Below are 27,022 nucleotides of genomic sequence, written 5' to 3'. Positions count from 1 at the left end.
TGGGCAAATAATTGGTTTTGCAGAGTTCAGTAGAACAGAAATTCTTCTGAACTTCTCACACCTCCTAGCTAGTATTATAGTTCCCCTTTTTTGTCAGTCAGCATGTTATTCAAGTGAAACGCTGCTTAATACAAAGAAGAAAGGACAAATGAAAACACTGGCAGATTTAACAGATTTAGCAATTGGGCTACTCATTTGAACAGTGTGTAAATGAACAAGGGAGGAAGTACTTGCAATCCCAGCACCCAGTTTCAAGCAGGGATTACAGTGAACATGAAGGATTAATGGTTGGTATTGCATGAGTGATGTAATGCATGAAGGGGAGCACTTCTGCTGTAGAGCTGTGTGTGTGAGAGATTTGGGAGGAGGAAGTCTTCCCACCATTTAAAAGGGATATTATGGGTGCTTTTGACTAGTGTAGCAACATCCCATACAGAATTCACTAGTGAAATGAAAACGCAAATCAGAGGAAAATCCAGGAACAAGAATTTGAAGTTTTTTATTTGCAACAGGTACACCAGCAAGAGGACATGTTTGCCTACCCCCCCCCATTTTATTTATCTGGCATCTGAAAAGACCATTCAAGGATAGTCTGTAACTGGAAAAGGATGGAACAAATTATGCTCAGTGAAGCAACCTCCCCAGTGTAAAAACCCAAATATTATTTCTAGTAACTGAGGGTGGTGATTACGTATATTTTTAAGTGCAGAAAGCTACATTTCATTGGATTGTTGGTATTTTGCTCTATCACTTGGATTATAGCCAGTGTACCTTGGCACTGAACTCCAAAATTTTGCTTTTGATCTTTTGCTCCTAGCAGCTAATTTTGAATCTTCCGTTACTTTTTCTTGTTGGTGCATTTTTCTCTTTGTATTTAGCCTTTCCTACCTTCCTTATTCCACATGGCTGGCTGGTTCACTTTTACTTGTCTTGATAACCCGCCATGCCTGGATGTTTTGGGGAGGGTTGAAATACAAACCTCTATGTGCTTGTTTAGGATGTCTACTTGATCATGCTTGGTAGGTGGCATGCTGCTGTTTTTCCCCCATGTTCTGCCTTTGTCATCCTTCATGCATTATGTGCCATGTAGTGCCCTTTCTTTTCTGCAGCTGTCTTTGGTTTTCATCTCTCCCCCCACTCCCACAGTACACGGATGGAGTAAGTGTTTCAAAGGCATCGTTCTAGAAAGATTTGAAGCCAGGTCTCTTATTACCATATATATGTTCATCCAAGTTATTTATTTATGGAATTTATATCCTGCCCTCCTTCCCAAGGGAGCCAAGTTAAGATGGTGGTCAAATTCGGTTTATCTGGTTTTAACCTGTTATGACATGAGGTAGAAATTGTCAGGTTGGCTTTCGTCTCCTGAAAGGAGTGGGAGGATGAAAGAACCTATCACAGCTGTGGGATAAGGACTTGAGTACAGCACTGTTGCTCCATGCTTGTAATGATAGCAATAGCTCTGCCAGCACTTAGGCAAGATTTGGGTTGTGTTTTGGGGCTACTGTGGTGCAAGTAACTCTGAGTCGCTGTGGTTAATAGATGTTGTGCAAAGACAGGCAGCTTATGGCTTGCAGGCTGCCTCCAACCTGCTAAGGCCTTGCCGTTGCCACACAATTCAGCCACTGTGTGGTGACTTGCCTGGAGGCTAGCTGCTCAGAGAGAGGATGTTAGCTGGCAGAATGCTCTGTCTACCTCTGGCCTACTTTGATTACCATAAAAAGTCATCAAAACACTTAACATCAGGCTTTATTTAATTCTAGACTTAATAAGGGACTGTACTGTTATATTGCAATAATGTGAAAACCATAATAAACTGTAGATAAAAAACTAGTCTTCCACAAATGGCTTCTTCTCATTATTTCAGCACTGGGGGTACCCACAACTGCTGGAGAGCAACCCCACATGGAATCTTTTGTTGTTCAACACTGTATGCATTGGTGGGAAACCTGTGGCCCGCCAGATGTTGATGGACTCCAATTTCCATCAGCCCCAGCCGGCACGTCCAATGGTCCAGGATGATGGGAACAACATATGGAGGGCCACAGGTTCCTCAATCCTCCCATATAGGCTTGCTCCATAGTTCCAAGCTGATGGTTCCAGTGAACTTTGGCTTTCAAGGCTTCCTCTAACACAGTAGTGAAGTCCTGAGTAGGTACTACTGTTGGTATGTCAGAAGTATGTGTTGCTGTTTTTAATTCTGCTCTTCTTCCCAGAGTGCCACTCTGCATCTGCTGCTGTCCTAGTACCTACCCCAAAGTATCTTTTTTGAAAAGGTGCATCTTCAGTTTAGATTGAAACTGAAAACAGAAATTAGCTGTCTTAATATCAGATGCTGTTTCAGCAGTCACTAATGCAGTGTTTCTCAACCGGTGTGCCTCCAGATGTTGTTGGACCACAATTCCCATCTTTCCTGACCATTGGCAATGCTGGCTGAGGCTGATGGGAGTTGTGGTCCAACAACATCTGGAGGCACACTGTTGAGAAACACTGCACTAATGTATGGATAACGTAAGTCCCCTTTTACAAAGAGAGAAGTGTAGCCATGAAAGTCTCTTAGCTCTGCTATGGCACGCTGTTAAATTGCGTGTTTCTCTTATCCTGCATGAACTAATTCTCAAGTTGTCATCCCTCTGCTTGTTTTATTGGGGGGGAGGGGGAGCTGCTTCACCAGTGAGTTTCTTGCTTTTATGTAGGGGGAAATGCCTAACATCATTTTGTGTGTTTCACATTGTGAACCAACGCCCAATGTGTGTAATTTGAATATGGTCCCAACACCTATGTAGGAAAGATTTGGTGTAAAGTGCTTAGTTTAGCCATACATGAAAAATTGGTACCAGCCTTTCACCCAGTATTCATATAAATTTTAAGCAGACTGGGCTGCATTGTGTGTGACTGGTTCAGGTGGTCAGTTTGTGAGGTGGATGTCCCACGCAACACTACCGTACTGGGTGTCTAGAAATAAGTTTAAAAGGTTAATGTCTGCTTTGAACAAGCTGGTTCAGTTCCGAGTCATTGCCACCATCTATTCCCATGTGGCTGCACCCCACAAGCTGTATGGGATGTAGCTAACATATAACCAGCCGGCAGCCCTGCTCTTATGCTTAAGGACTGGACCTGGAGTGAAAATGTTTTCCTCCTCCAGCTTTTACTAGCCCACAAGACTATACAGAGTATCTTAGTGTGACTGACTTACCCTTCCTGCCTTTTTAAAAAAACTGCTCTCATCCTTCTTCAGTATGCCTGTATTCCTGACTCTTTTAATAAAAGGAAAAAAATCTGTAATCATCTTGGCTTTTTGTTGTTGCATGTCTTTCTGCCTTATTCTTTTCTTTTGAACATTTGGCAGCTTTAGCAGAAAAAGTCATTGTCATTTTGCCTGGTAGCATATTTTAGTGAGGTTCACCTCTTAACTATGCATATCTTCTTTGCAGCAGGCGCCTCAACAATTCCTCCTCCGCCGCCGCCACCACCACCAGCAGCTCCCCCTCCTCCTCCTAATTTGGATGTGCCAACACAGCCTGATGTGCTGCCTGTTAACAGCACAAGCCGGGGCGCCTTACTCAGTTCCATTCAGAGTTTCCAGAAAGGAGCTCTGAAGAAGACAGAAACCTGTGACTACAGTGCTCCTAGAATCAGCTGAAACTGTTTACACCAATGCAGCTTGGATATTTTTGTGTTCTAGGAACAAATCTTAAACAACTGTTTGATTTAGTCACCACCTGGTGATGTCTTGTTTTATAGCTGCCTGTTTAGAGCCATTTCAAGCTCCCCCCCCCTGCAATCTCTTAATTGAATAGCAGTACTATGTTGAATTGCTCTCTCATTTTGAAGGGTGAAATGTCAGTTCCAGTTTAAAGGAACTCTTATTCTTTTAGGGGATCTTGTTTTGGGGATGTTGTATTTCTACTAGAATAAAAAAAATAGTTCAACAATGGCAGTTCATTTCCTGAGACTTGCTTCTGAAAGTCTAAAATGTGGTGCAGTCAGATTTGATGCACTAGCTTTAGCTATGCTAAAAATTCACTTAGTCTGGGAGATTTAAGGCTTGCTCTCTCCCTTTCTTCTCCTCCTCTCTTGTTTATTCTAATACTGTTGAAAGACCTGCTTTAAAGGAGTAGAATACAATTCAGCAAGTCACTAGCCTTGGGGCTAGTTTGGTAATAAGTTATCTTATCCTTGAGCAGGAGTTCCAGGATGTTTTCCATCAAAGCAAATCTACCGCAGTGTCAAATGATTATTGAAGTGGGTGTTAATGAAAAAGAGCTACATAATGTTAGTAAAAATATGTCCTTTTCTGATTTGCTGAAACCCTTAAATTGCACTTTAAAGGATTATTAGCAATCAATTTTTAAAGTTGAGTATACATCAGTGTTTGTTACAATGCAGAGAATGTCCATGTGTATAAAGTTTCATGTAACCTATGATATATATTCAGTCATATTTTTATTAATAAATGTTAATGGAATTTCAATAATGGTAGAAGGGAATACAGCTGAATAGTAATAGCACCATCCACCATGCTGAAAAAATGTTTTGCTGCTCTGAAATTCCATTTATCTAAATGATTTATGCATACAGATACTTTGCAGCTTCTTCAGCATAGCTAGTCTAAAATACATCTGAACTAATTTCTGAAATAAGATAATTAGAATTCAGTCTGTATCAAAAGCTTAAGCTGTTTCCCACCGGCTATTTCCATTTTAGACTATTTTTCATCAGATAGACATTTTCTTCCTTTTCCTGTTCATGTCCTTTATTTCCAGCTCCTCAAGTTACAGAATAAGTACAAACTGCTTCTCATACACTAGAGCTACTAACCAGAGTAAGCCTGATCTTATGTACAATGATAAATGGAACACTTCATCTTACAATAAGAGTTCTTCAGATAATTACAATTATTACAATTTAGGCTGTTGATGGCTTAAAAGGGTTGGGAGGCAGTATATGCCTTGTAACAGATAATGTCTCTATTGTTCTTCTCCTGCTCAGAGGCTTATGTGTGATACAAGGCCAGCTATATATACAATTGCTTGCAATACATTCCATAAATATTTTTAAAGAGTAGAACTCCAAAAGAACAGCATCCATACACACAAAACTAGATATTTAGTGTTTTCTTCACAGCAAGTATTATATCTTTTACTTGAGGTATGCAGTTCTCCTCCAAAAGCTTTGCATAAGGCATAGGGACATCGGCACCTGTGACACGCACAACAGGTGCATCTAGGTGGTTGAAAGCAGGACCTGAAAGCAGAAGAAGACATTAGGAGTCATCTCTCAATGTTAAGCAATTGCAATCTTGGATGTTCTCAGGCAGCACAACCTACGAAGGGGGCTAGAGGAGGGACAGGGATCATAGTGCCCTCCAGATGTTTAATTCCAGTTCCCATCAGCTCCAGCCAGCATGGCAAATGGGCAGGGATGAAAGGTGATGCAGTCGAACCACACAGGGAAGACCAGAGGTTCCCTATCCCTGATACTGAGAGAGGACAGAACTACTCGCTCTTGATTTGTAACTTTCCTCAAGAGGGAAGGGACACAGCTGCAAGAAAATAGTAAGATGGTTTTAAGAGCATCAAATACCTTCCATAATTCTGGCACATAGTTCAGCTCCTACTCCAAACTGGGGCCAGCCCCCTTCCACTGTTACAAGATTATTTGTCTTCATAATACTGGATTCGATAGTTTCAATATCCATTGGCCTAATGGTACGAAGGTTTATCACCTGGGGAGAAATGAAAATAGGCTTTAGTTCACATCTAATTAACTTCAGCCTAGTCTGGCGAACAAGCAGAAATTACAAAAAATAAGCACGTGCACAAAAATTGAGCCATCACCTGTTTAATACTAAAAGCCCTGCTGGATCAGGCCAAAGGCCCATCTAATCCAGCATGCTGTTCTTTTAGTGGCCAAGCAGAACATGACTATAAGAGCGCTTGCTCTCTTTGCTATTCCAGGGGAGACAGAACATAACCTGATCTTCCACTTTATGAGACTGTCAATTGGCTGATTAAATCTATATGCATTTGCACATGAGGAATCCCTCTTAAGACAACACTTGTGATCAGTTTTTATAAGCACTTATAGGAAAAATAACTTTAAAAGATGTGTTACCTGATGAAAAATGTGTACCTAATCAATCAAAAGTTCTATCAGTTAATTAATAGCCCAGTAAGAGACCCATTTTCAATTCCTGCCATCTTTCATAGAAAAAAAGTTGCAAGGCCATAATAGATATGAGAACTTGGGGTGGTTCTCGGGCAGCTTCGCGTATTCATCTAAGTGACTGACTAAATGTTTGACTAAAAGCAAATTGGTATAATTTATATAGATCAGATAATTCAGCTTCTCAGTGCAAAGTTTGGATCAGTCTAGTGAAAAGTTTGGATCTGAGTGTGGGGCATGTGCACACCCTTTCTCTCCAACTCATGCAAGAGGAATTGAAATTCAAGCTGGTTTTCATTACTTTTTTGTTGACTGTTCCTAAGTTGCCCCAATTCTACAAAGTCCACTGAAGAAAGCTGCCAAGTAAATACTGGAATTAAGAAACTAACTGAAGTGACAAATAGAACACAGGTTTGCTAGCTTTGGAGTAGATACTTAAAATGGTTTCTCCACTGGATTATAATTCCATGGGATGACAACACACCTCACACTCCACTCCATCTTTAGCAAGGACAGCAGCTGCTTCTAGACAGTGGCCAACAGGTCGTGAATGAGACACTATGGTAATGTGGGTTCCTGAAACACAGAGGCAGGTAAGGATTGATACTTACCAACATGGTTAACTCTAGCATGCAGACATATATCCCTGCATTCTTGAAAGCAAAATATTATCTAGCAGTCACCACCCTGTCACTTTTTTTTAACCTATTAAACTGAAAAGCTACTTAGTATACATTACTGGTGACTATCAAATTTGTACACTATTTTTCATGACTCATATTTTAAAAGTGGGTTATAAGAATACTAAAAGCCAAAAAAGCTAACATACCAGCAAGATATAAAAATTATCCAAAATCAGGACAAAATAGTAATTACACGATTCATCCCATTGATTAGTAAAGGCTGCAGTAAAAACCTAAGGCTTTCAGGCCTTTTTAAAACCTGCAAGGGGGGAGGTCTGTCTGATGCCCGGTGGAACTGCATTCCAAAAGGGTGGAGTCACCACTGAAAATGCTCTCATCCGTCTTAGCGCCTAGTAAAGTCAAAACACCCATTAGGAACAGACTGAGTGCTCTTTATTATTATCAAACTTGAGCTAGTCAAACACTTATCAAGAGCAAGTAAAAGTAGAATTCCTGAAAGGTCAGGAATTTACTAGGCAAAAAGTATGTTTACCATCCCGTGATTTTTTGACCCTTCTAAAAGCAAAGGAGGGGATGGCAACGTAAAACAGAAGGAAACTGGAGAATGATGGAACATCCCCATCAAAACAAATCTCCAAACCATGGAATTTACGTATGCCCCACAATCTAGAGAAAGCAGCTGAGCAAAGAGGGTTGGACTTATATGTAAAGCCTGCACATCAAACCAAGGAAAGGCTTCACATCTAAAAAAAAATTCGTAATCTCTTCAAAAGTCAACTCAACGTTTGGACTGTCAAAGCAACAGACCCCCAAAATCTACAAGTTGTTTCCTTTGGTTAATGAGAAAAGCACTGGATCACAAATTGTAGAGTACACTCTTTCACTGAGAAGAACTGGTAGCTTCAAAACATATATATTAGGAATTAATGCATTAGGGATTGGAAGAGCTCTGGATGCTTGCATATAAAAGGACTGTGCTACAAGCACAACTGTTATGATAGGTCTATTATGCGAGAAGGGAATTTGGTTTAAGGGGAAATCAGTGTTCTCTGATACATACAAGTTAAAAGAACTCTACGGAGTCTGGCCTAGTTCAGTGCAAACAGCTAGCTTTGCTTACCTTGCCTTTCTATCTTAGCCTTGCCGATAGGAACAATGAAGTCTTTTGACAGGACTTCCTCCGACAATTCAAAGGGCACACCATACATCAATTCATTTTCCAACATTACAACTATAAAGGCAATAAAAATGTACATTTGAACTAGATGATGCATTTGTCTAAACCTGTGGTGAGCCACAAGAATTATGCAGTCAAAACCTCTTAAGACAATTCAAAAGAGTATCGCCCCATTTCCAGTTTGATACTGTGTAGTTAAACCAAAGGCATAAGATGGGGTTGGGTCTTGATGAAGGTACAACATGCCAAAGAACTTGTACTGGCTTACAGAGCTTGTGCTGGTGCCACAAATTTGTACTGTGGTGGGTGAGGTACACAGTATCCAAAGTCCTGATGAGGATGCCTTAGATACGCAAGTATTTTGAAATATTCCAGGAGAAGTTAGAGATGTGTGTATGGATCACTGCTACAGCTTACTCTGAATGAAATATCAATTTTATGTAGTCATTTGACCGGTATCAAAGGTGAGCTGATTAAGGCATGAACTGATAGCAGAAACAGTTGCAAATCCAGCGCGTGTCTTTGGAGTGGGGGGTGGGAAGAGAAGAAAAAAAACTAGATTCTTACCGTTCCTTCTAAAAATTAGCTTGTCTAATTCAAATAGGGCTTCCAAAAAACAACCCAGCGAGCAAAGCTCTCTTCCAAAATGAAGCTGGTTAAATGAGCAAAGGATCTAAAACACTGAAAAGCACTGTAAACGTTGGCTCTCAGTTTTATGAGCGCATCCATTTTTGTTTTTAATCCTTTGGGGTAATAGTTGAATGCTTAAATGTTCAGGGAGCATCTGCTCAAGGTTCAAAGCCAGATGAATACTAGATTAGTGAGAGGACTACATTGCCACACATGATTATTCACCTTTCCATACTGGATCCTAATCTTTACCTTAAGTCCTAACCCACAATCCATGCTGCTGAAGGGGGTTAGAATCCAGTTGACATCCCAGCCCACTGGCCTCTAATATAGTCCATGAGTTGGTAATCTTGAGGCTAGATTACTGCAGTGTGTTCTCTTGGGCCTGGGACCCTCACATCACTGAAATCATCTGCCTGGGCATTATTGCCCATCCCAAGTTGGCAAGGCTCATCTGACAACAAAAAACCGAGCCTGTAGTGTCATTGGCCCAGTCCTCTGGAATGCTCTGTCAACAGAGATTCAGCAGGCACCTTCTTTTCTGACTTTTAAATTCCCACTGAAAACTTTTCTGTCACCAGGCAATTGAGATTTTTTTTGCAAGTCAGTGATTTATGATCTTAAATTTTATATGGTTTTAGTCTGTATTTATATATGTTGTGAACCACTTTGATTTTTTTAATACCAGTACACAAATATTTTTCTAAATAAAATAAATGTGACAGCCCCTCTGCTGTGAAGACCCTGCTGCACTCACAGAAAGCGTGGCAGAGGGAATGCTACTGCTAGTGCTGTTTCTTGACAGCAGTAGCCACCAGAAGCCCCCAAAATTTGATATTTCAAAGGTAGAGCTGGGCTAATCTCTGACCTGCTGGGTCCTATGCTGGCCCAATTACTGAAGACAGGCCCAACCTAGCCCTGGTGCAGTTACAAAAAAAACCATTAGATTACCCAACATCAGCAACCACCTTCTGCCCTGGCCTGTGTAAGCATCAGAGCTTCAGATGTGGCAGTTCTGCCCTACTGCTCCCTAGCCAGAGCTAGGATTGCTCTGTATTGCCTCCAAGGGCATTGTAGACATGCTTTCTTTCCTATGTGCCAATTCCTCCAAAGTTCCTTCCCTCCACACAAAATCATAAGTCTGGCCAAACCCCAAAACATTACATTTAAGATAACAAATACAATTTTGATGTATTTGTTCAGGCCTGCACAATGATCAACTGGCTGGGATCGAAAGAACTGATCAGGCTTACATAAGCAGCTCGTGCTAACCCAATCTAAGTTTAACTCCTCTCAGTTTCTAAAGTAGTTTGATATGCTCCATGGGAGACTGTCTGTGAAAAGTAGTTCTAAAGTTATCATGGAACTTGTTGCACGGATCTTTGGATCCTTGTCTTAAGACATAGAGAGGGGTATACAACAGCTGAAGACTTCCAAATGTAACAAATGCAACAACTGCAACTCACACCCGCTTCAGCTCAAGCTGAAGGAACACTTATAGAAGAATGATTCTTGTAAAAGGAGCAATATGCACTATTTTGTTCATTTGCTATATTTACAGATGAGAGCCAGTGTAGCGTAATGGTTAGAGTGTTGGACTATGACCTGGGAGAGCAGGGTTCGAATCCCCACACAGCCATGATCACTGGGTGACCTTGGGCCAGTCACTGCCTCTCAGCCTCAGAGGAAGGCAATGGTGAAACCCCCTCTGAATACCACTTACCATGAAAACCCTATGCATATGATCGTCATAAGTCAGGATCGACTTGAAGGCAGTCCATTTCCATTTCATTTACAGACAACCTCTCAGGCATGATTGTTACCAAGCCAGAAAACGCAATTTTACAATTAAAAGCAAACCAAGTCTTAAAACAAATCCAAAGGTTAATAATAATAATAATACTTCCTTAATCTAGTAAACTGATAACCAAAAGGATATTTTTCTCTCTTTCTAGAAGGGAATGACAAATTGTACAATGCTTCTCTCAACTTCTTACCTACATCTGGAGCACTCAGCAAAGTGGAGATACCACAAGTTAGACTTCCTTCTGAAGCTTGATGATCTGCAGAATTTTTTTTAATGCCAATTCAACCTAAAAGCTTTATGCATGCTTGTGTACATATAGATATCTTGGCTTCATTCACCTGGATTATTATCCCGGATTGATGCTTTAAGGAGACCTTTTGCATCCTCTGCGCTCCAAGGACTGACTACTTTCAGTCCAGGGCAGTGCCCATACCAGGATGCAAAACACTGGGAATGCTGGGCCGCTACTCCTGCTGATGCTCCGTTTGGGCCCCTGAAGACAATGGGGACAGTTACCAAACCTGAAGACATGTAGTAGGTTTTAGCAGCTGAATTTATAATGTGATCAATAGCTTGCATGGAGAAGTTGAAAGTCATGAATTCACACACGGGTCTCAAGCCAGCCTGTTAAGACAAAGTAGCTATGTTAGTAGCTACTACCAAGTTGCTTTTTAAAAGATGAATTAATGACACTACTCTGTATTTAAAATATTTTTCTTTATATACACATGGAAGATACATACCATGGCAGCACCTACAGCGATTCCAGTAAAACCCATCTGTGGGAGAGAAAGAACAAAGTGTGATAAAAATTAAAACTTTCAAGCACAACAATCTGAAAATACATTTCATGAAATCTAGTGGACTTTTTGCACACAAGTTTGTGTTGTAAAAACTCTTATGGTTCTCTCGGGTAGAGAAAAGATCAAACAAGTAGCCAGCAAATTCAAGGCTTTATTAACTACTGCAGTAGGGCTAAACAACATACATTTCACAGCAAAGGGTGAAGCATGGGTCGCGCCCCCCCTTTTCCTGCTTCCCCTTTTTATATGTTTTTGAAGATCACAATGGCTTACACAGAGAGGCTCACACAAAGGATTATCTCACCAGGCAGAAAGGAATGTGCAGAACAAGACACAAAGCATATACAGTTGCGTATATGAATGTAGCGTGCAAGTCTCATGTTGTCCTGGGATACGGCCTTGACTTATCTATTTTACTTTTACTACATTTGTTTAGGATGAAATATTAAACTGGATGTGTTCTGAATTCATACCTCTGATATAGGAGTATCTATGACCCTCTTATCGCCATATTTCTTCCAAAGTCCTCTGCTAATCTGTAAATTTAAAAAAGGGGGGGTTAAATTGTTGCTATTTATGACCTTTTAAGAAAGGCACTGATTATGCTGTCCTTCTAATTATTGCATTGATAGTCTTCTTACCTTGTATGCACCATCATACTGTGCAACTTCCTCTCCCAGCAGGAAAACTTTCTCATCCCTCTCTAGCTCCTCATCCAAGGCCTGGTTTAAAGCATCACGGACAGTCACCTATTAACGATGAGACATATTTAGGCCACAATCCATAAACATTTATCTTCTATATTAGCAGCCATGAGCTCTTTGGAGGAACGGTAGGACATAAATGTTTTAAATAATGTACTTTAGAGCAATCCCACTGTAATCTAGGATGGTGGGAAACTTCCATGGTTGAAAACAAGCAAATGTTTTGGGCTGATCTGAGATCTCACCAAAGGAGTGGGAAGGGTATGTTTCATTCATCTGTTGTGTAGAACTCCCTTTCCTCTGTCTAGGATGGTCCCTGAGAACCACAGCATATTTGTGAGCCCCAGGCTAGATCCTGATAGCAATTAGTGGAGGTGAGATACCTGCTGACAAAACATCTATTATATAAAAGCTAAGCAGTTTCCTTTTTGATGCCAGCAAAAAGGGGAGTAGAATAGAAAAAGAGATAGTCAAAGGATTCATAGATCAGCTCCAAGACATCCCTTACAGATGAAGGAAAATAAACCTTGTTATTTGATATAGTTCAGTATGAAGAACATGGTTTGAAATTTGTAAAGAAAACAACCAATTAACAGAGCAGTCCTTAACCTGGCCAGGCAGCAGTGATGGTCACCACATCTGCAGCCCTGACACACCATGTGGGCTGGAAGGCAGAGGGCGGAGAGGCAAAACCAGTGTGGTGAAGAGGTTAGAGTGTTGGACTACAACCTGGGAGACCAGGGTTCAAATTCCCACTTGGCCATGAAGCTCACTGGGTGACTTTGGGTCAGTCTTTGCCTCTTAGCCTAACCTACCTCACTGGGTTGTTGCGAGATAAACTGGAGAGAGGGAGAAACATGTATGCCATCTTGAGCTCCTTGGAGAATATAACATAATAACCCTGCCCCATGTTACACCAGGACCAGAAGTGATGGCAACGGGGCCAACTTGGAATCCAGTGGATCCTAGGCTGGCTCAGCCCCTTCCCCTCCTCAGTACACCCTGTTTTGGGGCTTCCTGCAAGATATCGCCAATGGGAATCACACCGGCAGGCAGAATGGGGAGCTCTGCATTGGAGAAGTGATGCTGGCATGACTGTGGAGGTGGAGGCCAGCAGAGCTGTTTTGGGCTGGGCAAAGGGACATCTTCACATCATCCAACCCCCACTAAATGTGGTGGATCAAAAGTGTGGACTGAAGCCTCGATTAAAACATAGAGTACATAGGAAACTGCTTTATACAGAGTCAGACCATTGGTCAATCTCAGTACTGTCTACTCTCACAGGCACTGGCTCTCCAGGGTTTCAGAGAGGAGTCTTTTCCAGTCTTACCAGCAGATGCCAAGAGCTGAACCTAGGACTGTCTGCATGCCTAGCAAATTGTCTACCACTGAGCTACAACCCTTTTCCCATACAGAATCATGAAAACCTTAAGGTGGAATTATTTTTATCTTAGTAGGTCAGCAAGGTCTTATAATGATATGGAGGAGTTTGAGTCTAGATGTATGGGTACCATGGTGGATTAAAAAAACCACATTTTTGCATGGCCTGTATGTGGTGAGTGAGCTCTTCCCTTAAATAGGTGACCCCAAAGCAAAAAAAAAAATCAAGAACGTTTCTTCTTTATTTTGTACTTTCTGAAGAGTTCCTAACAGTTTTGTTAGGAGAGAGTGCTGTTACATCTGGTTGGCCACTGTGCGAATAGGATGCTGGACTAGGTGTGCCACTGGCCTGATCCTGCAGGCTCCTCTTATGTTCTTATTTATTAAAAACATGTATATACCACTTAATATTTCACAAATCCCTAGAGAGAGTTTTCCTTTTCAGTCTGCTGCAATATGCTCAGATATTTTCTGCTGAACAGTGACAACACCAAGATTTCTTTTCAGAGTGGTAACAGCACTCAAGGCAAGACTGAGAGAGATCTGACATTAAGGCTACCCCATCATCATTTGATCAACCCTCATGCTCGACAGTCTATAGTAGTGGTTCCTAACCTGGGGGCCATGAAATAATCTGAGGGGCCACGAACAGTAAAGAAATGAATTATTTATTTGTTTATTTTAAAAAGTCTTCCCTCCCTGGATGCTGTCTGCTCCACACTGCCATTGCAGAAGACACCTCCCCCTTGCCTCAAACAAGGGGGGAGGACTTTTGCTGAAGCAGCAGAGTGTCTTTCAGGTGCACTGAGGGCAGGTGTCTGCCTATAAAACATGTGGCAGACGCCAAAGGAGGCTGAGGGCGGAGCTACTAGGAAGAAGAGGGAATTACTATTGCTGGCTCCCGTCTCCTCGCACTGCCACTGCTGATGACACACTTGCTCAGAACAAGAGGAGAGGGCTTTTCGTGAAGCAAAAGGAAGCAAGGCTGCAAGGAAAGACTGCTTTCCCCCCTTCCTTCCTGGCAGCTGGCCTGCCTACCTTTCTTGGCTCCTGCTTCGCTGCAACCTCCTTTTAAAAATTATTCTTATTTGTGAGGCCATCCAGAACTCACCTTTGGCTCAGATGGAGCCAAGCAGAAGTGAGGAAGCTCAGAACTTGCTCCCCCCCATCTCTGAGGCTAAGTGTGTGCGTGCCAATGCCCCCCCTTTTTTCCACCTACACTGCTCCCCCCATCTCTCTCCAAGATGCTGCGGTAGTTGAGGGCTTCCCCCCCATGCCCAAATGCATGCACGCCTGCAGATGCTTACAGGAGGGGCTGGTGTGTTTGTGTGTGTGTGCAAGTGTGCTGATCTCTCTTTTGCTCCGCTTTCATTCTCCAAGTGCACACTAAACAATCAGTTCTGATGATCATCCCAAGGCCTACGAGCACTAACCCCCCATCTCAACGTGTGCACCTTGTTGTCTGCAGTGCACAATCTAGCACCCCCACCACCAACACATTGCTGCTTCTCGATTATTATTTTAAAAAGAAAGGAAGGGAAAAAAGCTCAGCAGGTTGGCTGAGGCTGGGATCCTGGTATTCAGTAGTGTAGTGGCAAATTCAGAAGTGCAGGGTCCCTTCATGTTGATCACAGCCATGCCCCTCCCCACTTTTTGCTGTGGGGTTGAGAATGAGATCCTTGTTAATGCCTAGGAAACAACACACATTAAAGAAGAGAGTGATGGAACTGAGAAGAGTCTTCTCAGTGGCTGACTTGCCTTCTTTCACTCAGATTGGCTCCAATCAGCAGGAAAGCAGCATGTTAGAAGGCTCTTCTCAGTGGCTAACACACTCCCTTTCATGCTGATTGACTCATAGGATGCTGGAGACATAGGGACCCTCCTGGGAACCTGCTCCCAAAAAAGTAAGGGATCTAAGACACACACACCCCGAGACCCCGCACAACTACACCCCTGCCGGTATTGCAGCAGAAAGATATTTATTTATTTATTATTGCATTCATATCCCATCTTTCCTTCAAGTTGCTCAAGGTGGTGCACATGGTTGCCCCCCCTTTCCATTTTAACCTTACACCAACCCTGTGAGATAGGTCAGGCTGAGAGACTGTGTTTGGTCCAAGGTAACCCAGTGGGCTTCATGGCTAGGTGGGGATTTGAACCTGGTTCTTAGTCCAACACTGTAACCCACTGGTATTGGGAGACAGGACTATACATCTTCAGACCGTGGGGGGAGGGGGATACCAATTTGATTGGATCTTTGCATTAAGAAAAGAAAGCAACACATCCCTGTCTGCAGGGAGCTTTTAATGGAAAGGGATATTTGGAGATACGATTTTGCCATGCAGCTTTTTTTCAATTAACAGAGACTAGAAGGCAATTAGCATGGGGGATCACAAAAATTTTTGCACTTACAAAGGGGGTCCCATACTCATAAAGGTTGGGAACCACTGGATTAAGCTATTTGTCATCTGCCAACAGTCTAAAGAATTCTATCAAAACGCTTCCCCAGCCCACACGTAGGTCCCACCCCACCCCAGTGATTTATGGAATGACTTCTCAAAAGAGTACCACTAAGGTATCACACTCTCTTCTTGATAGCCTCTGGGGAGCGTTGCCACAAGGAACCAAGCATACATGCATGCATACAAAGCCCCATTACCCTTTAGAAAAGCAAAATAAATTTAAAACAAGTTCTCCAATCAATTCAGTCATAGCAAAACAATTTTTACCTTCTTGTCTTTGTATTACAAAATGTTTGCTTTCACAATATTGTTATTTGACATACTTTTGCTCTTGTAATTGCTCTAACATAACCTCTACTTTCCCAACCTGGCCTTAAGAGCCCTCACCCGCCAGTGAACATGTGAGCAATGGATAGATCTGAGTGTGGATCTGGGTGCTCAGTACATGACAGCTGCATGACTAGCTGCAGGAAATTCAAATTGAAGACGAATAGTGGTTACTTTCCCCCTTAACACATTTTAAACATTTTCATACACCACACCAATATGATTAAGAAATAATAGAGGCCTGAATTCTGTACATGAGTGCCCATTAAATTCACACTATCAACAAATAAGGATACAGTCTGGAAATAGCAATAAATCGTCTATAAAGTGATTTATTTATTATTTATTTATTATTTGATTTATGAATATGCACATCTCTTTCCCACCAGTATTTCTCTCTTTCTTTCTCCATCCCCCCCCTCCCTTAAATATTAGTTCAAAACTTTCCTTCCCGGACGCTCACTCAGTTCCCTACTTCCAGAGCAAGACTCCAAAACCTCATCCTTACACTTCAGCCACACAGGCTGCAATCCTGCACTTAACCGAACCTGTATATCAGCACTCAGTCCCCAAACCCAGTTTTCAACTTACTTATAAAAAAATGCTTGACATTGGCTAGGAGCTGCACAAGAACAAAGTTAATTCACAAGCACAGTCCCCAGAGATTGACCATCTACAACAACAACAACGATCTAAAATAGTGCTACTTCAATAAAGAGGAGGTGGGAAGATAATCCAGAGAAGCCACTTGTTTCACTAACATCAACCAGGCCCGACGTCAGAGGACATGCAATAGTAAAAAGGGCAATGCGCTGAGTGCCCTTTTCTGCTTTCAAGGTAGAGATCTCAAGAGGGAAAAAAGGGGGTGTCTTTCATTGCAAGTGCTAAACCGGGGAGGGGTCGCGTTCTGTCCGCCTACATCGCCTGCCGACCAAAAGCCTCCACGCCCAGATCCGATAAGAGCACGATCTCTGGTTGCAGCAGCAGTAGGCGCTCCTCTCTTTTTCATAACCTTGCCCCAGAGGCCGCCTCGGTTCCCGCTACCTCACGGGCACCCGTACCTGAGCAGCGGCAGGCACAGAGCCGTGGAATCCCCTCCGTGGAAGTCCAGGAAACCGCCCCGCTCCCACCTGCCGCGAACACCGCACCAAGCCCCTGAGTAGCCCCGCCGCTGCCGCCATCTTGGATCTGCCCTCAACCCTGCGCGAGTCGCAGCGTAACCCTTACGCCGCATACCCATTCCTGGTTCGTTCTCCACCGTTGCCTAGTAACAAGGTCGCAGAGGTTGGAAAAGTTACTTTTTTGAACTACAACTCCCATCAGCCCAATCCAGTGGCCATGCTGGCTGGGGCTGATGGGAGTTGTAGTTCAAAAAAGTAACTCTTCCAAGCTCTGATAGGAGACGGGGAGGAAAAAGTGGCGGGGCTACCCGCCGCCTTTCGCGAGGTCGGGATGGTAAGAGCCCGCCCATGCTCACGTGACGTTGCTTTTTTCCTCACTTCCACCATGAATTGAGACGCTTGTAACTATTTGGCCAGGCTTGAGCTGGGTAAGCAATGAGAGTCGGCTCGGCAGTCCAACTCTTGTACGGTGTTTACTGGCGGTTGGTAGGGGCAGTAAACAGCATCTGGGTTAGCATCGTTTGTACCTTCTTTAGCCTGGGACTTGTAAGGTTGCGCTTGCTGTGTATCATGGGAAAGGAAGGGTTGTTGCCTTTTTTCCAGGATCCAGGTAATCGCGAAGTGTTCAAAACATCTGCGATAGCCTCCTCTGATGGAGCTGGCGCTGAGGATCCCAACTTGCCTGCCTGCAAGAGTTACGGGGCAAGAGGGGAAAAATGATCCTGTGTGTTTGAATTGGTTACACGTGTGCATATTTATGGTGGGACAAGATATGGAGAAAGTGCTTGGGGAAGAGCAGGAGTCGCCATTGTGGTGCCCTTCAGATGTTGTTAGGCTGCAGCACCCAACAGACTCAGCTAGCATGGCTCGTGGTTAGAGAGGGTGGGAACTGTAGGCTAGCATCTGGAGAGCACCAGGTTGACTACCTCTGTATAGAGAAACTGGAGACAGAGGTTTTTCCTTTCTCTGACAATGCTAGAACACAGGGTCATCTAATGAAGCAGAATGATGAAAAATTTAGGACAGGCAAAAGGAAGTACTGCAGGTCGATACAACAAGGTGCAGAGATAGCCACCAATTTGAATTGGTTGAAGGGATCAGACAAATTTGTGGAAGATAAGGCTATCATGGCTATCACTCATGATGGCTAGATGTTGCCTCCAGTATCAGAGACAGTATGCCTCTGAATACTGTTTTCCTTTGGAGGGGGCTATCATGCTCATGCCCTTTTGTGGGTCTCCCATAGGCATCTGGTTAGTTATTGGGAGAACGGGATGCTGGACTAGATGGGTCTTTGGTCTGAGTCAGCAGGCTCTTATGTTCTTATGGGACAGAGTAATAGCTGAAGCCGGAATGGAACAAAACAGACCCGAGCAGGTCCCTTGTACAACACTGGGATGCATAGAGACATTTGAGACCAATATTTGAAAAATGAAGCTGCTGTAGTATTTTATTTATTTTATTTATTCCTTGCACCCAGAAACTACCCATTCCAGGAATAAACTCTATTTAAAAAAACAACAACCTTGGAATATCAGCTTCCAAGGATGACACCAGTTAAGTAAGATGGGAATGCAGTAAGCAACGACGTTTCTTCAGAACCCATATTCTGCTATTCATTTCAGGCAATAAATTGTGTCCCTAGAAAACAGTCTGGAACATCCATTTCTGAAGAAGCCAACCCAACCAGACTCGCCATTCTCAAGAGACTAGATGTACCGACAAGGAAATTTCCACAGAATCCACATTATAGTGCTTGTTTCAAGCAACAAATGATATTCCAGAAAACTGACCCAGACAAAAGGACAAACTTTCCATATTTACTGCATCAGATTCTCTTCTAAGGCATACGTAGACTGAAGTTGATGCTTCATAACAGAAAAATAAAAATAAACTGCTGGCAAAGAAGATCAATTCTTTGTCTTTGATTTTTCTAAACCAGAAGCTCCACATTTTTCACATACCCTTCAAAAGACTCATCAAAGGAAACAAATGGGGAAAAACAGCATGTTCCATAGGAATCCATAATAGGGTATCCATGTGTTAGAAATGCAGCCATATAAAGTCTACATCAGTTCAGAATACTTGAATACTGGCTACTTGACAGAGTTATATAAGGATAACTAATTAATCGGACTGTTATGCTCGCATCACTATCCGTGTTTGTATTCAGTCTGCAGACAATCCGTGGAATTTCATGGATGGATACGCAAGTAGTATTTATAAATTTGCCAAAAACTCTCACACTATGGACAATTAGCTCATTCCCAGCAATATGCAGTTCTCACCGGATACTTTTCCTTAAGTGGAAATTTATTTTGTATCTCTATTCCAAACAAAGCCCCTCTACCAATTACACTGACATACTGCAAACATTTATAGAGATGCAATCCAAGTCACTGGTTCATTGGTCAGAATGGATCGTTCATGTACCTCTTGACTCACCAGTTCTGAAGGACTGACTCACTCAGCTGTGGGATTTTCATTTGACTATGCACATATATTTCAATATGCCCCAGTAGAGGTGGTTTCTGAACCACAATGGATTGTTCCTGCCCTGGTAAAAGCCACTTTATCCGCAAAAATATTTAATGCAGGGATAACAGAAAATGAAGAAGGAAATGAAGTTAAAATGTCAGAAGTAGCACACCTGTTTCTAGAAATGTGCCTAAAAAGGTCATTGTCCGTTATCAGATTTTTATCTTTCATCAGTACAAGAGTATGACACTTTGTCTTAATCTTGTTTCACAGATAACCTGTGCAAGAAAACCAAGGAAGACGCATTGGGTTGCATCCAGAGTTGCTGTTCCACTAATGGAAGGATGGGATCCATTCTCCCCGTCTTCCTTTAGTGGGAGTGTCCCATTAATGGCATGGAATTCTCCCACTAGAGGAAGGGAGGTTGGAACTCTGGATCCAGCCCAGTGGTTCTATGCCAGGGAGTATGTCAGGATTGGTACCATTTATGCTGCCTTGAGATAACTCATACTCTTCATGATATGTTCAATGTCCAAAAAGTTGTGAGCGATAACAGAATTAATAAATGGAAGATTCCATGCCAGAAAACGAAAATGTTTTTTTCTATACAAAGCTGTATATATTGTTAAAGGTTATTGCTGATATTACAATCTCTTACATAATGTCAAAAGGTTCATTTTCAGTGTGGCTAAGAGTTAAGAAGTGTTCTCTACTCAAAACCGTTTGCTATACCTACTTACACAGAGTATTCTATTTATTATGCAGATTGTTTTCAAAATTACTGTTTTAGTTGCTGCTCTTTGTGTGAAAGTTTTTTTTACATGTTAATATTTTGGTTTTATGACTGGGTTTGGAATTCATGGTTTGTTATGTATTTTTGTTGTGGCATTTTGATTTGCTCGCTGCCTTCAGTTTCTTTTGAAAATTAAGAGGAATCTTAAAAATCTTTGACATAAGTCAGAACATCCTATTTATTTGTGTGCCATTTCATCACATAGCACTTAACTCAGTAACACAGGCAAACCCCCCCCCCACAACAACCCACCAGGTCACACAAATATATAAAGCCTCGGAATGTATGAACTAATGAAAATTACATAAGCCATCTTCAATCATTCTATTTCCCCTGCATACCATCATGTGATGGGAAGAGCGGGGATGAGGCCATTGGCAACACACATCTCTGCCACCATTAGTCTATTTGAGCAGAGCATGGTCCATGCTGCAGACATTCGGCCCCCAACATGGGGGGGGGGCAGCTGCAAGCATGGTGATGGGGACGTGTGGGAAGGGGACAGGGATAAAGTGCTCATCTCCACTCTTCCTCTTTTGATGGTAATCACATGTAGAGAGGGTGAGGGAGAATGAGTAAATAGGTACAGTATATACTGAGTCAGATCAGTAGTCTGATCAGTGATAGTAATCTACTTTGACTGGCCATAGGTGTCCAAGATCTTTTCCAGCCTTATTACATGAAGGTCAAACTTCGCGTTATGTTGAAAATGTAATATGCAACTATATCTCAATTTTTCTTTATTTAATTATAGGCATTAATTAGGGGAAAGGCTGCAGTTTAGTGGTACAGCATCTGCTTTGCGTGCAGAGGGTCTCAGGTTCAATCCGTGGCAGCTGTAGCTAGGGCTGAGAATGTCCTCAGTATGAAACCCTGGTGAGCCACTGTCAGTCAGCGCAGATAATACTGAGCTGGACAAACCGATGGTCCTATTCGGTATAAGACAGCTTCCTAAGTTCCTAGGCATAGGTGAGGATGGTGCTGGTAGGCGCCTAAATGTAATGCTGCCATGCCCTACCCACAAGAAGTTAGGAAATCATGCCAAAGGCTCTAGAGTGATCTGAGGGTGGTGGCAATGGAGCATGACTTTCATGCCCCTTTTACCATCGGTGGTGCTGCCTAGTGGGGGTACAAAGACCAAGGAAGTATAGTGCCCCACTTCCTTCTCTAGGCATTCCTTCTCCAGGGAAACCACCAAATAGACCAGTATGTCATTGTAGGGGCCTCTGGGATAATTCCCATTCCCCTATGGGGAGAGCAGCAGCAAAACATGATTCTTTGGCATGCAAAGATGTACTATACATTTATTTAGTTATTTATTGCATTTATATACCGCCCCATAGCCAAAGCTCTCTGGGCTGTTTACAACAATTAAGAACATTAAAAACAAGTATACAAATTTAAACCATACCAAATTAAAACCCATAAAAACGAACTGATAGGCCAGTTAAAACACGTGCAATTCAAATGCTGTTAAAATGCCTGGGAAAAGAGGAAAGTCTTGACCTGGAGCCGAAAAGATAACAGTGTTGGCGCCAGGCACACTTCAGTCAGGGAGATCATTCCATAATTTGGGGGCCACCACTGAGAAGGCCCTCTCATTTGAAGCACTCCTGTCACTTTTAAGTCATAGCTCCCCCCAAAGAATCCCAGGATCTGTAGTTTATTTAGGGGGTGAGAGCTGTAGCTCTGTGAGGAGTCTCTGAACAACTTTCAGCACCCTTAACAAATTACAGTTCCCAGAATTCTTTGGGGGAAGTCTTGATTGCTAACATGGTATAAGAGTTCTTTAAATATATGGTATGGATGTGAACATAGGACTGGTATATGAGCCTTTGAAACCAGTGGAACTATGGACAAAGTACCATAGTATCAATGCTGAGTACCAATGAAAGCTTTGAAGCTATAGAGCTTTTAGACACTGACAGGGTAGTTATTACATTTTAAAGCAATTAAATAAAAAAGTAATAGGACTAAATATCTAATCCTTTTACAGAAAAAGACAGCTTACTGCTGAAAAGATCCAATAAGCTCATGGGCTAAAATAACTGAACTAGTCAATCTGAAGGGTGTTTTTTTTTGTCATTCTTGGAAATGTATATTTGTGCATTATCCAGTTGAAAGGAGCAGTGGCTTCATTTTTATTTTTTGAATTTAGAATGATGGCTTGAAGAGGTGAAGAAAAGGAACAGGAAAGCAGCTGAAATAACTGCAGTTTAAAAGAATGCATACAAATAGCTCATCGGATTATTTTAAGTAGGCTCATTAGTACAGCTAATTGCAATTTGCACATTTATAAACACAATACTCAAAGAGCAAACTTCAATGACTTTAATGAAGAAGTTATACTGATTAGCTAAATATAAACTCACACGTTAACAGAACACAGCCCAACAAAAAAAAATTTCTTTTAGTTGCCAAGGATGTTTGAATGACTTTAGGGTATTTTGGGGGTGCTAAATCCAAAAATGACATTAGTTTTGCCGAATTGGCTCTAGTTTTTGAGATAATGGATACCCCTCAAATGACAATTGTACCCCAATATGACCTGTAGCTGCTGACATATGCAGCAGGGTTTGGTCTGTCTTTTTACTCTTGAACATTGTTTTGCAATTTTATCCATTGCATATAATATCATATTGATACTTTTTTTTTTTTTGAAGAGGAATGTGAGTTCGTCACGAAGAGGCTGCTTAAAAAATCCTAATGCATTCTGCTACATTTGTGGCGAACAGGGCCGGTTCCAAAGGGCGGCCAGGTTGGGCACAGGCCCGAGGGCCCGCAGCTCTAGGAGCCCCTGGGGGGGCCCTCTGCTCCCCTTCTGTGATCCCGCGGATCGCAAGACAAGCTTCAGAACCGCCCGCCATCCCCAGCGCTTCACCTACCTTTCTCTGCTGTTCGCGCAGGGTTGCCATCAATAAAGATGGCGGCCAGTGGTGTATTTGTGTTGGTCTAAAGATGGTGAACTTCTTGCTTGGGCAGCAAAGTGGATACACGAAGTACCCTTGTTTCATCTGCTTGTGGGATAGCAGGGCAAAGCGAGATCATTGGAAAAAAGTGACATGGCCTTCAAGGGAACATATGACTGTAGGTGCAGCGAACATCATTAACAAGCCATTGGTTGTCAGAGAAAAAATAATTTTCCCACCACTCCATATCAAGCTTGGACTGATGAAGCAATTTGTTAAGGCCTTGGACAAAGATGGTGATTGCTTCAAATACATTTGTAGATCGTTCCTTGGACTGACTATGGAAAAACTAAAAGCAGGAATCTTTGATGGTCCTAAAATTCGTAAACTCATCAATGATTTGAATTTCACTAAATTTATGAATGATGTTGAATCTTCTGCCTGGTGCAGTTATGTCTCAGTTGTCAAGAACTTCTTGGGTAACCACAAAGCAGACAATTATGAAGAACTGGTGCAAAACATGCTCGCTAACTTTAAACATTTGGGTACTAATATGAGCATAAAGGTACACTATCTCCATAGCCACTTAGACATATTTCCGTATAATCTTGGTGATTTTAGTGAGGAACAAGGGGAGAGGTTCCAACAGGATATAAAGGTGGTGGAGGAAAGGTATCAAGGCAGATGAGACAGATGCATGATGGCAGACTACTGCTGGAGCCTCCAACATGATTGTCCTGATGCCCCACATAAAAGAAAATCGTACACACAGCGTTTTTCTATGCATTAATTGTGATTATCTGAATCAGCTTACTTTGTTTTCATGTTATTGTACTGAATACAACGCCATTAGGTATTTCATGTGTTTACTTTTGTATGATTTGAGACAGTTTCCATGTCATTTGTGGGTAGGCTATGCCTTACCCCATTAATTTTTTTGAATTTGTTATGTTTTTCAATGAGGGCATCCATTATCTCAAAAATTAGAGCCAATCTAGCAAAACCGATGCCATATTTGGAATCAGCGACACAAAGTTACCCTAAAATCGATCAAACATCATTGGCAATAAAATTAGTGTTGACCAGTGATAGATCTCATTATTTGTCTATTTGCAAATGATAACTTGCTATAGCAGCCTAAAACAGGCACAGGCATGCTTCAGGCTTGTGGGATCTATTTTGTGTGTGTGTTTCTACCAGCACCCAAGATCCACAAACTGGAACCAGGAACACAATAATGGTTCAGGGGCAAGATGGGGAAGGATGCAAAATGGCAGCACAGCTAACCTTGCATATATAAGTACAAAACTACATCTGAGTTACTACAATTCAATGTTGAGTCATCGTGACACAGTGGTATTTCAAATTAGGGCCAGAGATCCACAGCTTCAAATCTCCACTCAAGACATGAAGCTCACTGGGTGACCTTGGACCAGTGTCTATCTCTTACCCTAACGTACCTCACAGGGTGGTTGTAAGGTTTAATAGGTGAGAGAAAACGTACAGTGCACTGAGCTCTTTGCAGCAGGGTAACGTGTGCAGGTGGGTATGTCTAAAGATTTGGGCCTTGCCCTGCAATCCAATATATGTCTACTCAGAGGTGAGCCTTGAGTTCAATGGGACTTACTCCAGGTAAGTGTACATAGGACTGCAGCATCAGGCTTAAGTCATTCAGTCACTGAAGGCATGAGAATTACTCAGTAGCCCCTAATAAACATTCTACGTACAGTAATACCTCTGTTAACGAAGTATATGCATTCCTGGACATTACTTCTTTAACAGAAACTTTGGTACCAGAGGTAGGAATAGCATGGAAAGAATAGGGTTAGGTTCCTACACCACAAATAAGAGCAGTTCAACATATTTCTGCAAACCTTTTATTCAAAACCAACAATATGCATGACTGAAATGAAACAACCATGTCAGGTAAGCCTTGCAAGCAGACAGCTTCAAGGCTTCTTTCAAAATACATCCAGGGATGCCTGCCTTGCCTTTTTTCTTTTATAATGTAGCATCTGGGCTCCTGCTGGAAGGGAAAGGATATAAATCAAATAATAAATAAATAAAATCTTGCTATAGCAACGTAAAGCTCTCAGCACAGTTCCCTCCTTACACTTGAGCAGGCAGGCAACGGGCAGCCACCCCCACCCCCACCTCTGTGCTTGGTCTCTCTCTCTGCCATCCTCCCCTGCACTCGAGCAGACATGTCTGCAGTAAACAGTGCTTCCAGGGCACCCAAAGCACTGTTTACTGCAAAGGTGCCTATGCCACCTGGGAAGGGGTGCCATTCCAACCACGTGTGAGAGAGCTGCCTGCAGCAGCCACAATCCAGTAAACAAGGAGCCACATTCTGATTATGTCAGTGTGCCCTCCCCATGCCCCTCACACCCAAAATAGACTTTGTCAAAAGGAGCTTCTTTCCTGGAGGATTGGTTAACTATGGCATTACTATATTTCAAGCCTGTAGTCCTGCTACATGAAGCATTTATGAGCATTCCTATCAAATATATTCATTCTCAAAAATATGCAGAATGCTCTTGGTGAATGTGAACCTTAGCTTCCTATTTTCTGAACAATCCTGCTCATCTATTTATAGTTGTTTGCTTTGTATCCTGCTTTTCGTCCCAGGATCTCAAGGTGAGGTACATGGGGTTTCCAGGTTATTTCCCTCCAGGCACTGACCAGACCCACTCCCTGGGCAGGGGGACCAGGCCTCACCTCCAGAAGGCCAAGGGCATTGAAAACTCATGACTGGAGACTATGTATCATGTGGAAAAACAAGGAAATTGGAACCAAAAAAGGCTGCCAATGATAAGGATGTGGATGCTTTATAAGAACTTTTTTTTAAAAAGAGGGCATTTTCTATTGTGGCCCCCACCCTCTGGAATTCTCTTCCTTTCGACCTTCACCATACCCCCTCCCTGACAGGTTTCTGCCGGGCCTTGAAGACCTGGCTATTCAGGCAGGCCTATGGGGTCTCCGGGGGTGGGTCAGTTTTTAATGTTGTTTAGTTTAATGTTGTTTAATTTTAATGATTGTATTTTGGGTTTTATATTGTATTTTATTGTGGCAATGTACGTCGCCTAGAGTGGCCGTTCAGTTGGCTAGATAGGCGACTCACAAATAAAATTTTATTATTATTATTATAAATATAACCAATATATACAAAAACAGCTTCTGAAATAGAATATCAAAACATATGACCAAACGTATTTTGACAAAGTCTTCAGCGGTCAATAAATGTACAAACAAGAACTATACAATTCAGCGTAAGTGTAACAATAAAATTCCGAGTACAACTCCACCTCAATAAATGACTGGGGAGGGGGTGATTTGCACCCCCATCATAGTGCTAAGCTCTACCCACCCCTATGTCTAGTTTAAAAAATAAAATTCTGCAACTGCCAAAATTGGTGGGGTATTGGGGGGGCAGAAAAGTTTGCTTGGGAGGCCAAATCAGGCCCTGAAATTGGGAGTTAGCCACCTCTGCTCTATGGGTGTTAAATATAATTGAACTAAATAAAATGTAAAAATATATGCAAATGAGTAGAACCTGCAACAAAATGTTGCAGTAAGTTCTCCTGTTCAGAGTTATGGCTGGACAGTCATGCCTTCTTTC

General features: G+C 42.2%; 2 protein-coding genes and 1 long non-coding RNA gene across 7 annotated transcripts in view; 2 read left to right on the top strand and 1 right to left on the bottom strand.

The window, feature by feature from the left end:
• The window catches only part of PXK (PX domain containing serine/threonine kinase like), a 75,128-nt gene extending 71,191 nt beyond the window's left edge, over positions 1-3,937 (top strand). For 3 of the 5 annotated variants that reach the window (XM_061618777.1, XM_061618775.1, XM_061618779.1), the window contains exon 18: positions 3,435-3,937. In XM_061618777.1, the coding sequence (XP_061474761.1) occupies positions 3,435-3,643 (209 nt within the window). In that variant the 3' untranslated portion in view covers positions 3,644-3,937. The remainder of the gene's footprint in view (positions 1-3,434) is intronic. The other 2 variants (XM_061618778.1, XM_061618776.1) reach the window with 1 other exon arrangement.
• Positions 475-17,320, bottom strand: PDHB (pyruvate dehydrogenase E1 subunit beta). Its single transcript, XM_061618780.1, has 9 exons — positions 17,164-17,320; positions 11,871-11,978; positions 11,703-11,765; positions 11,170-11,205; positions 10,765-11,050; positions 7,933-8,043; positions 6,653-6,744; positions 5,587-5,728; positions 475-5,247 (listed from the first exon to the last, which is right to left on the bottom strand). Exons 1-9 carry the CDS (start codon positions 17,281-17,283, stop codon positions 5,102-5,104), a joined length of 1,104 nt encoding a protein of 367 aa, XP_061474764.1. The 5' UTR covers positions 17,284-17,320; the 3' UTR covers positions 475-5,101.
• A 192-nt stretch (positions 17,321-17,512) lies between these two features.
• Positions 17,513-19,131, top strand: LOC133382386 (uncharacterized). The gene is made up of 2 exons (XR_009761936.1): positions 17,513-17,651; positions 18,849-19,131. It is a non-coding gene; the product is annotated as an uncharacterized LOC133382386 (long non-coding RNA).
• The last annotated feature ends 7,891 nt before the right edge of the window (positions 19,132-27,022 follow it).

This window comes from Rhineura floridana, chromosome 3, assembly GCF_030035675.1.
Source record: "Rhineura floridana isolate rRhiFlo1 chromosome 3, rRhiFlo1.hap2, whole genome shotgun sequence".
NCBI lineage: Eukaryota > Metazoa > Chordata > Lepidosauria > Squamata > Rhineuridae > Rhineura > Rhineura floridana.
Note: the sequence above shows the minus strand (reverse complement) of the source record. Positions and strands in the feature narration are given on the sequence as shown.

Bases quoted from the DNA above. Each gene is read 5' to 3' on its own strand.
- PDHB (XM_061618780.1), bottom strand. From the start codon at position 17,283: ATGGCGGCAGCGGCGGGGCTACTCAGGGGCTTGGTGCGGTGTTCGCGG. The intron at 11,979-17,163 runs GTACGGGTGCCC...CATCGTTAATAG, and splicing joins CTGTGCCTGCCGCTGCTCAG to GTGACTGTCCGTGATGCTTT. The intron at 11,766-11,870 runs GTAAGAAGACTA...TTAAATTTACAG, and splicing joins AGTATGATGGTGCATACAAG to ATTAGCAGAGGACTTTGGAA.